Here is a 10,940-nt window from a genome sequence, read left to right as displayed (position 1 = left end):
GCACATCACCTGCAGACGATCGGGGGACTGAGTCTTTCCCTTTGCGGTTCTAAGTCCTGTTTGACCAGACTCGCCTCTCCCCACACCCTCAAGAAAACGTCAAGTCAGAAAAGCTCCGGGAAAGGAGAAGCAGCACCACTGCTCAGTTGCGATCGCCGGCCCAGCCGCCTCCTCACCCTTCAGAGCAGCGAAGGAACCATCCGATGGGTGACAACAGCGAAGGCCACCCTCAAGGCTGCCAGGGCCCCGGGACCCGGCGAGCCCCGGGCAGCCGCCACCCCCACAGCCACCGTTTCCCACTCCCCCACAGTGGGGGCAGGACCCAGGAGCCACCCCCGCGGCCCCAAACCGGAGCTCCGACGCTTTGCCACTCGCCCAGGCCGCCAGCAAAGCGGCCAGCGGAGACATCCCCGCCCCCCCCCCAGCCCCCGATGCCAACCGCGGGCCCCTGCCCCCCTCCCAGGCCCTCACCCTCACCTGCACCGCCGACGGAGGCCGGGCCGGGCCGAGCGGCCCCGGGGCAGCTCCGTCGCCGGCGAGGCCGAGGCCCGCAGCCCCGTTGCCCGGCAGCCCCCGTGTCCTCGCTCCGGGTCCGGCCGGCAACGCGCACCGCCGCTACCGTTCCGTTCGCCCGCCGGCTCCGCTCCGCTCGGGGCAGAGAGGGCGGCCGGACGCGGGTCGCGCTGCTGCCGGGTAGGTCGGGCCGGGCCGGGCCAGGCCGGGTCGGGTCGGATCGGGTCGGGCTGGGCCGGGTCGGGCCCGGGGGGGGCGGGAGCGCAGCCAGAGGCCGCCCAGGGAAGCCGAGCGCAACACCGGAAGGGTTTACAGGAGCACCAGGGCTGGGGCGGAAGTGACGTCAGAGGGCGCGGAAGTTCCCCCCGCCCCGGCGCTCCCGCTGGCTGACTGCGTGGGGCTGCGCTGCGCCGTTCATGGTGAGGCGGCGGGGGGGGGCTCTGGGCCACGGGAGGGGGGTCTGAGGGGGTCTGGGGGCGTGTGTGTGTGTGGGGGGGGGTCAGGTGCGGTCGCGGTGCGCGGGTGGGGGTCCTTCCCCCGGAGCGGGGGGGCGGTCGTGGGCTGGGACGACGACGACGACGACGACGACACGGTGTTGAGTGAGGCAGGATTTGGGGATCCGGCCCCCAGGGTGGGGTGTCCGGGGAGTGGGGGCTGCGTGGGGTTTGGGTGGTTGCAGGCCCTAGGGGCGGGGTGCTGGGGAAGGGGGTGCGAGGGGGGTGGGGGTGGTCCAGCCCCCGAGGTTGGGGAGCGGGTACAGGGGTCCCGCGTGGGATGCGGCTCCCAAAAGTCGGGGTGCCCACGGTCTGGTGTTCACGTGTGCGGGGAAGGTCCGGTCCCCCCAGGCTCCAGAGGCCGGGATGGTTTGGGGAGAGCAGGGCTGGGGGGCTCGGGGTGCCGCCCCGCGGCTCCGTGCCTTGGGGGTGGCGGGGTGCTGGGGGCAGGGTCCCGCTGTGGGACCCCGGGCCCGGTTCCTGGCCGAGCTGTAGGGACGTCCAGCTGCTGGAGGGAGCCAGGGCGTGGGGCTGAGGCCGGTGCCTTTGCCCTCCCGAGAGCCCTGGGCAGGCTCTAAGGCGGAGGGGACAGTCCTCGGTGTCCCACCCCGCTCCTCGCCGTGTGAAACGCCGTGTCGACACGTAACTCCAGCTCCGCTCAGATCTGCCGTCTGATAGTTCTGCTCTTCACGCCAGCGGAGCAGAAATCCTGGGGTCCGGCAGTGGGCCAGCGTGCCTGGAGGCTGCGGGAGCTGGGGCTGCCGGCGACGGCGGGGCGGTAATCGTCCCCTCCCGTCACGTCGTGAGGCAGAGCAGTTAACCGCAGGGATTCGGGGTTTATCGTGAGCGGCTCTCGGGGCATTTGCAGCGCTAAGCTGACGCGTTCCTGTTGCGGCGTGTGACCTCGTTAGCGGGCTGGAGGCCGCTTGGCGTGGGGCGGCGGGCAGAGGTGGCGGGGGGTGTTGGACGTCGGGGTGCGCTGAGAAACGCAGGAGGACGGGGAAGAGAGCGGGAAGCTCGTGTGTGCTCTCTGGAGAGCCAAGTGTGCTTTAAGGGAAAAAAGCCACCAGAAAATCTGTGGGAGGTCTGCGTTTTGACATGCAGGAGTCGCCTGCTCAAGCTCTGGGTATCAGGAATTGCCCGCTTACATACCAGATTATTGATGAAGTAAGAGCTTAAGCTTTAGAAGCTGTGAAAGAAATGAATGCAGGTTTTGTGGGAAGTACTGGCTTCCGCAGTGTAAAATACTGCTCAGCATTCCCAGGGTTCTTCGCTGGCTGAGTTGATTTATGTTCTTTGGCTGGTTTGTGTCGCTGTCAGAAAGAAGACAGAGTTAAACATCCAGAATGTTTGAGAACTTGATGAAGAGGCAGAGAGGAGCCGAGGCTGCAGATGCCCAGCACATCTCTGACCACTTCTGTGTGAGATAACCGACGGTGACACGAAGCTGGGTGTCGTGCAGCGGCCCCACAACTCTAACTGGTAACTTGTTGCTCGCAGGAAGAGATGTCGGGAGAAAGCGTGGTGAGCTCAGCGGTGCCGGCGGCTGCGACTCGCACGACCTCCTTCAAAGGGACGAGCCCGAGCTCCAAGTATGTCAAGCTGAACATCGGTGGGGCCCTCTACTACACCACCATGCAGACCCTGACCAAGCAGGACACCATGCTCAAGGCCATGTTCAGTGGCCGAATGGAGGTCCTCACAGACAGCGAAGGTAAGGGGCTCCCTCCCACCGGCTTCCTTCCGAAAACGGGTCAGAAAGGGTTGGAGAAAAACACCAGGGAGCAGAGAGGAACATCTAGCGTAGGCCCAGGTATTTCCACATTTATTCAGTGTTAGAACTTGTAGCTTATCCAGCGGAGAAAAGATGTGGAACAGGAGACACGTGTGACTTGAATGTTTGTCTGAACAGCAGCGGGTCAGCCAGAAGTCCCGTGGCTCCTGTCAGGCCCTGATAGCACGGGCTGACTTTTTCTTTGGAAACACTAATGCTAAAGCTCTTAAGTGTATGGAAAATGGTGGGGATAGTGATTAAGAAACTATGAGTCAGGACTGGCGTGTTTACTCTGAAGCTCAGAAGGCAGTTCCCTCCTCGTCTGTCCTTACCTCACATGGAAGTACAAAATTCCCTCTGTGGGGCGGGGTTTATGGGCTAAAAGCCGATTCTTTGAACTGGAATGATTTTTGTTGCGAGAATGTTGATTGTTGGCTTCACTAAAACAGAACCAGTTGCAAAATTCTCAGAAAACTTGCTGTAGTGTTACTGACAATGAAAGGAGAGAGCTTGCAAGTGGGTGTCTGCACGTGAAATGGGTCTGGAAAGAAGGAATGTGCAGTATGTCCTCGAAGGGAGCAGTGCTCAAATGCCTCGCTTCCTTACCAGATACGTTGGTGTTACCTTCTGCTGAGATTCTCCAAAACGTTCATGTTTAAATTAATAATACAGCTAAAATGTGGTTGTGATGGCTGCAGCTGGTAGCGTAGGTTTAGATCCGCGCTCTCACGCTGCGGGAGTGTCACAAAGTTTAACTGGAAGCAGAGATTTCTGGGTGCGCGCTGATGTTTTGCCCATAACTGTTTACAGACTCGATACCTTGTCTTTAACAACAGCTACTGCTTTGCTGAGCCTAAAGGGTCAAAACACCTTTTCTTGTGACTAATTAATTACTTGCAATTGTTGTTGGAACTTGCTGAAAGCCTGGAAGAGGTGGTGTGTGGTTGCACGGGTTGGACTGAGTTTTGAACGCTCAGGAATAGTCTGTATTTGGGGGTTGTGTGGAACAGGCGATGGATTTAGTAGGGCTCGTGTGATGAGCTTTCTTGAGATAGGAGGAAGTGGATTTGGAGGGAAAAAAATGTAAAAAAACCCACAACCTAGTTATCCTATATATAATATAGGATATATATATATATATATATATATATATATATATATATAAACATATTCATGTTTTAGCCAGAATTCCTTGGATTTAAGCTGGGGGAAAAAGAGCTGCATCATTGCAGGCGTTACACCACGCCTCCTGCTCGATTCAGCTGCTGTGGAGCAGTGACCTTGGTGCTGGGGGTCTGTGCAGGTGGTGTAAAGAAGCCAGCTGCGGGTCAAATTGAAAAACAACCAAACCCGCACACCTGTCAGAAGGGAACCAGCACCCTTACTGGGAAGACTGGAGGGGTGTCCTAGCAGAAAAGTGGTGAACTGGTTCCTTGCCGACCTCTCCCCTTGCTGCTAAACTTCAGGCAACTCCAAAAGTCTCCTGCCGCCCCTCCCTAAAGCTGCTCTGTGCTTCCCAAAATTTGATAATTCGGGACTTCCCAGGTCCTTCCATCTGGAAATGGATCGGAAATTCCAGATTCTCTTGGGAAGCCTACCCTGGTGTGGTCTCGGCGCTTCCTCCGGGTGTCCTGGGCAGGGACGGCAGGAGGGCTGGCCCGTCGCCTTCCCCAGGCTCTGCGTCTGTCTGCCCCCAGGTGCTTTTTGCTGGGGAGCAACTGACTACTCTACTGCTAAAATGGGGGTGAATGGAGTTTAATCTGCCAAACCAGCAGGCCCGAGACATAAAGTCATAAGTTCATTGTGCTGCGAATCCCGCGGTGTCCGTGTGGGGCTGTTCCACGCAGCCAGTTGGTGTTTTAAGAGGAATTTGATCCTTCCTGCGTGTCGGAACCGAGACACTCCCATCGCAGCGGTTCGGGCTTTATCTTCATCTCCCCTTGCCTGGCGTGATGCTGGAAACTGGAACAATAGTGGTGGAGCTGTTAAAGGAAACTCTTTTTTATCTGAAATTCTTCAAAAATACGGCTAATTGGTCACACCCAAAACCTGGCACAAACCAACGCGTTTCTTAGCCAAAGCAGCCAGACTTGGGGAGAAACGGGGAAGTTTTTAAACAGTCTGTGGCCTGTGTGCCGCGGGGTCCCCCCCTTGGTCTCGATGCATTCTTCTGACCCCAGCACCATCTCCCCAGCTCGTTCTCAACGCTTAACGGTTACGACACGCTGCGAGTTGGGCCGTAGGAGAACAGCCCGGAGCTCTCTGCCGGTGGGTGGCACATGATTATTTTCCGCTTAGAAATTGTTCATGAGCTGTAGCAAATCGGCGTATTTTGAAAATTTTATTTTCATGGTAATGAGCAGATGGGAGGATGGGAGTTTTCCAGGTGCATCCATCTGTTTCCAGTTTTCTTTTCTGCAGCATGATGGGGTTTTTTTCCTTCCTCACTCCCCGCTGCCGTTAACCCGTTGAGCGGGAGGCGTGGTTTTGTTCAGCTGCTGGTACGACCGCAGAGCATCAGGCAGCCTTCAGTGTCAGGCCGCTGTTTCATCTGCCAGATGATGTCGTCTGGGTTAGTCTGAGTGTTCGGACACCGTCCCTGTGACTTCTTGTAAAACAAAAGATTAATTTCCTGAAAGCCTGATGTGCGTACCCCCAGCTCGTGGATGATGCGAGTGGATCACAGGACGTTTTGGTACCACCATGATTAAAAAATAGCTTTCAAAGGCTGTGGCTGCAGCCCACTTAGGCTCCGCGCAGCCGTGACGGAGCTTTCCCGCGAGTCCCCGCGCTTTGGCTGCACGCTTGGCTGTTGGGTGAAGACAGAAGGTTTTTTGAAAGCTGTTTTAGCAGCCGCTTGTGTTTTGCAATGCTGCTCGAAATATTTCTCTCATCCCCACCCCTCCCCCTCTCCACATGAAAATGAGCAATTCTGCTTGGGTTTTGCCATCTGTAAACATAAAGTTGCAGCAGATTTTTACAGCCTCCGGAGGGAATCGCAGCAGAGGCGCTAACAAAGGAGGCTGGGGATCATAACTCTGCTCTCGGCCTGCCCTTTACCTGCCTGCACGGTGGTGTACCCTGGTAAGCTCTGTCAGCGCCTGCATTTGTGGCACGTGGGCGTCCTCACTTATTACCACGCCTTGTGCTCCCTCTGTACAGTGGGAGATGTCGCTTTACGTACCTCTGCGCTGACAAATGGGCTTTTATTTCTGCTCTGGTTGGCTCCTCTGTTCATTAGCCTGGATCAGTCTTTTTGGTTTCTCTTGTCTCTAGTTCTCCTGCCTCCAGCTTTCTCGTTTGTTATTAGTCTGTAAAATCGCAATCATGAGCACACGCTGCGTTCGATGTAGGCAGCAGGGTAACGAGGGAGATGGAAAGCCTTGCAGTACAGTGCTGGAGAGCCTCACTTTTCCACAGAACAGCATGAAAGGGCTGCGTTCACCTTCCAAATTGGACCAAACGCTCAGACTTTACTAGTAATTCCATTCAGGCAGAACGTACAGGGTCTGCTTTAACCTACTTTCCTTATTTGTCCAAAATATGACTCCTTCCCCACAAGCGTTTCCTCGCTGCATTCCTGAGCTGCAGCCTGCAAGCGTGGCCATCTGTTCCACTCTGGAAACTCGAGCCTCAGCATTGCCTCACGGTTCTCAGGGTCCGGCCCGATCCGGGCACAGGCTGGCGGCGGGAGGCGAAGCGCAGCACCGGGACGCGTTTCGCTTGTCGCTCTGGATCCCTCTCACCGGTGCTGGTGAGCTCCGGGGCAGGGGCTGCACGTTACGTGCTGCTGACACGGGCCGTCACGTCGTGCCTTTCAGCACTTGAAGGCCTTGTGCCGGCCACCACGTCGTTCTACCCAATCCAGGCGCTTTGGGAATAGAGAGACGGTGTTTGCCGCGACACCGCCTTTCTCTTGCCGCCCTTCTTGCGCGCCTCCCGGGTCACAGTGGGTCCCCGCGTTGTGTTCAGGGACAGCAACCTCAAATGGCCAAGGCTGGCGGCCTCTAGTAAGCTGTCTGTGCACAAGTGTGCAACGGGGCCCTAAGAAGGCAAGAAAATAACGTGTCAGGGCTTTGGGAGTCGAGGGAGAGCAGAGGGGTCGGTGTGAGGATGAGAAGCGTTCGTTCCTCCCTGTCACTTAGCTGTTTGTCAAGGGAACTGTGAGAAACCAGTGAGCTTCCTGCCTTCCTCCCCCGTGCTCCGCACTCGAAACGCAGGAGGAGACGATAAATCCCCTGTGCTTTCTGCCGCCCTGCTCGCCCACGCCAGCGAGGAGCTGCAGTTAGTCTGTCCTGGCAGGAACCTGCTTGCCACAGCAGTCCCCAGCCAGTCTCAAGGCTCTTTGCCACATTTGCCTCTGCTTCTGCTGCACTGTGCAACTTCTTCTGTCCCCAGGCTGGATCCTGATTGACCGCTGTGGGAAGCATTTTGGGACAATACTGAACTACCTGCGCGACGGGGCTGTGCCGCTCCCCGAGAGCCGCAGGGAGATCGAAGAGCTGTTGGCTGAAGCGAAGTACTACCTGGTCCAGGGGCTGGTGGACGAGTGCCAAGCAGCCTTGCAGGTAGGTCATGGGGCTGAGGAGGAGTCGGGCAACTCTGGCTGCAATGAGGGGTCAAGAAGAGGCTACTCTGGGCGGGAAGCAGGGTCTGGGCAGAGCGAGATTTTCTGCTGGTCTCCACTTGGTGGCTTTTTGAGGCTGGGATGAAGTTGAAATGCTTCCTATTGTGGATCTGCTGGAGCCTGGTCACATCCAGAAAAATGTACTGAGTTGCTTAGTGCTGCCCAGTTGCAGTGAGGGGTAACCAGTTGCTCAGTTTCCCTCCACTGACTCCTGGGAGTGTGCAAGGAGCAGCAGCCTGGCTCCTCTGCAGCATTCTCCACTGCTGTCAGGGTCCTCTGTGGTGAAATGATCTGTCATCAGCGTGAGCTCTGTGACAGAAGTTAATACTTCCAGCATCAACCAGTAATGGGGTGGGTCCTTTGGCTGGGCCAGAGCAGCTTCCCATAGCCACAGGCTGCTGGGAGTCCTGTTTTTTTCCTTGTTTTCCTTGGAGGTGCTCAGCTTTGGTTTGAAGCCGCTCTTATTGGTGTCCCGTTGGAGTGAAGCCACATTCCAGTTCCTGCTGTTTCAGTAGACTCATGACGTTGAGTCCCTGTGTTCGCAGAGCGGTGGAGAGCAGAAGTGGACACCTCAGGTGGCCCCGGAGGCGTGCAGGAGCGCCCAGCTGGCTCAGAGCAGGGACCACAAGTGGCCGCTCAGTGCGGCGCAGGGACAGATTCCCCACCCACCGCCTCAGCACAGAGTGTGTGGGACCTTCCCCGTTGGTACGAACGTGCCCTGAGGCCTATTTACATTGAGCTGCTCTTTTGCTTCTCGTTTCAGCAGAACAAAGACGCGTACGAACCCTTCTGCAAGGTGCCAGTCATCACGTCTTCCAAAGAAGAGCAAAAACTTATAGCCACCTCCAACAAGGTGAGAGAGGCCAGGCTGTGCAGCAGCGTGGGAGGGTGCTGGCCTGCTGCCCCAGGCTTGCGTGGGGCCTGGACCAGGTTTTCTTCAGAAAATGGTCTTTCCAGCGATGGGCTTACCCTAAAATACACACCCCTCAGCTATTGAGCTGCAAAGCGCCCGGGCTAAACAGTCCTTCTGAATTAAAAGTCGGGTGTTGCTCGGGCTGGGCCTGGCCGTGTATTTCACCACGTAAGGTGTTAAAATAGAGGGCGTAGCAGTGGCAGGCCGATGGAGCAGATCCTCAGGGCTCCTAGATCGCCCCTGGTGAGATGTGTCCGCTCTGCTTTAGCTGCCGTGGATCAACGCCTCCTGTTTCGGGAAGGCCGCTCGCTGCGGCAGGGGGAGGGGAGGCTGGGGGTGATGAGGACCAGCCTCATCAAAAAGGCGGGGGGGCGGGTGGGAACAGAGGGTGCTCTGGTCACAGAAGGGGTCGGGGGGGATTGCAGCCCCGTGGCCGACCTGTGCGTGGCGGTTTTGCAGCAACACCAGTAACAGCAGCAACAAAATCCCCCTGGGCTGGGGCTCGGTGGTGTCACGTCGTATCGCGGCTTCTCTGCGGTGGGGTCTTGGGCTGAGCTGAGATTCCAGCTCTTGCTGCGCTTCCCGTGACGGATCTGTGGTTTGTTTCTTACAGCCAGCAGTGAAGCTGCTGTATAACAGGAGCAACAACAAATATTCCTACACCAGGTAAACGCCTTCAGCTGGATTTCTTTGAAGTTTTCCGTAGACTAAAATCCGTGATCAGCGTTTGCTGCTGCTTCACTCGGAACCAGTGACAGGTTGGCGCTGGCGTGCGCTCGGGCTTTTCCCAGCTGGTTTCAAACTTGAGTCAGAAGGGAGGCTGCTGGCATCGATGGAGGGCTGAGCGTGTGCTGTTCCTGTGCCAGAGAGTCCCTCTAACGCTCAGGTGCAGCTGGCAGGGACTCCCGGCCCCCCGCTGGCCTGCGTCCCCCGTAGGCTGTGGCACACGGGTCGGATACAGGAAGCCTTCCGCGGTGCGGTGTTCTCAATAAGGGGTGAAATCATCGAGTCTGGGACCTTGTCCCCCTTTCCCACCATGCTCCCACCTTACTTGTCCTGCCCGTGTGCCGTGACATAGCGCTGTTTCCATCCAGCTGGTGCTGAGCTGGAGGTTTTAGAATTTTGTACTCAAATGAAACGGCCTTGGGCAGTATTATTCACGGTGCTGGTGGTGCTGTGTCACTGCTGCTTCGGCAGCAGCAGGTTTTCCTGCTTGTGCTGGTCAAATGAGTTACCCACTGCAGCCCTGGGTACCAGCTGTAAGCACTACCTTGGTTAGAGACCCACTAAATCAAAGCAAACCGGGCGTAGGGGCCTGTAAACGCTCACTGCCCGAGCCCCTCCTCCGTGCCGGGTGCCGTCTTCCTTCCCCTGACGCAACCGCCGCCTTCCCCCCTCTCCCACAGCAACTCTGACGACAACATGCTGAAGAACATCGAGCTCTTCGACAAGCTGTCCCTGAGGTTTAACGGGAGAGTGCTCTTCATAAAAGACGTGATTGGAGACGAGATCTGCTGCTGGTCTTTCTACGGGCAGGGCCGGAAGATCGCCGAAGTCTGCTGCACTTCCATTGTTTACGCCACCGAGAAAAAACAGACAAAGGTACGAGCGAACCCGTGAGTGCTTCCAGCAGCGCCGCTGCCAGCCTGGCATCCTGACATCCCAACACTCCTGCCATTGTTTAGCGTCTCTGTAGAATAACGGGTGCCATTCAGAGGGGGAGCGGCGCAGCGGAGCTCATCCTGTGGGTTCCTCGGGGCGGGGACGGCTCGGCTGTGGCGCTTCACACAGGGCGATTGTGATCGTAACACCAGTTCAGTCCAGTTCTTTGTCTTTGGGCAAACTGGTGCTTTTACATCCCGGTGTAAGGACAGCTCCTGGTGAGCCATGGCACGCCTTCCCTGTGCCTTTTTACTTTTCCCGGGAGAAATCTGTCTGAGCTTGCCCTGCGGGCAGGCCAGCTCTGAGGGAAAAAACCCAACCCCCTGGTTGCCGGGTCTCAAAAGCTGACAGCAAATAAGAGAACAGAAACAGTTGTGCTAGGAAGGATTTCTGTGGCAGAGTGCAATTAGGTAGTTTTAAAACCAGAAAGGTGTCAGGGATTAACAGTGAGGTAACGTGGTGCCCGCAGTGAGCGGCAGGAGGTGAGAGTGACCTTCTCTTTCTCGGGTGGGCAGGTGGAGTTCCCGGAAGCCCGCATTTACGAGGAGACGCTGAACATTCTGCTGTACGAGTCCCAGGACGGGAGGGGACCCGACAACGCGCTCTTGGAAGCCACGGGAGGGGCGGCCGGCCGCTCCCATCACTTGGATGAAGACGAGGAGCGGGAGCGCATCGAGCGCGTGCGGAGGATCCACATCAAGCGCCCGGACGACAGGGCCCACCTGCACCAGTGAGCCCAGCGGCGGCCACGGACTGCGCGGCTCGCTCGGGGAGGTGCTGCCCTTCCTCTGGTCGGTGACCTGCGGCAGAGAACCGGGTGGTTTAACTTCTCTTCGGCGAAGCCTGTAAATTACGTTCTGTAACACAAATTAGATTGTTTGGGGTATTTAAATGCAGTAGTTCTAGGATGAGGAGAAACGAGGTGACTGGGCGTACGATAGATACTGTAAGGACCTG

General features: G+C 57.3%; 1 protein-coding gene across 2 annotated transcripts; it reads left to right on the top strand.

Moving 5' to 3' along the window:
* The first annotated feature begins 899 nt into the window (after positions 1-899).
* Positions 900-10,722, top strand: KCTD10 (potassium channel tetramerization domain containing 10). 2 transcript variants are annotated; one of them, XM_086474101.1, is made up of 7 exons: positions 900-932; positions 2,508-2,721; positions 7,180-7,349; positions 8,175-8,261; positions 8,935-8,987; positions 9,728-9,923; positions 10,499-10,722. In XM_086474101.1, exons 1-7 carry the CDS (start codon positions 930-932, stop codon positions 10,715-10,717), a joined length of 942 nt encoding a protein of 313 aa, XP_086330227.1. In that variant the 5' UTR covers positions 900-929; the 3' UTR covers positions 10,718-10,722. The 2 variants fall into 2 exon arrangements, with proteins under 2 accessions (XP_086330227.1, XP_086330226.1); XM_086474100.1 differs by having other exon boundaries at positions 8,172-8,261.
* The last annotated feature ends 218 nt before the right edge of the window (positions 10,723-10,940 follow it).

Source organism: Leptosomus discolor, chromosome 16 (assembly GCF_034619465.1).
Source record: "Leptosomus discolor isolate bLepDis1 chromosome 16, bLepDis1.hap2, whole genome shotgun sequence".
In the NCBI taxonomy this organism is placed as follows: Eukaryota; Metazoa; Chordata; class Aves; order Leptosomiformes; family Leptosomidae; genus Leptosomus; species Leptosomus discolor.
The sequence above is the reverse complement of the archived record's forward strand: the minus strand, read 5'-3'. Positions and strand labels throughout refer to the sequence as shown.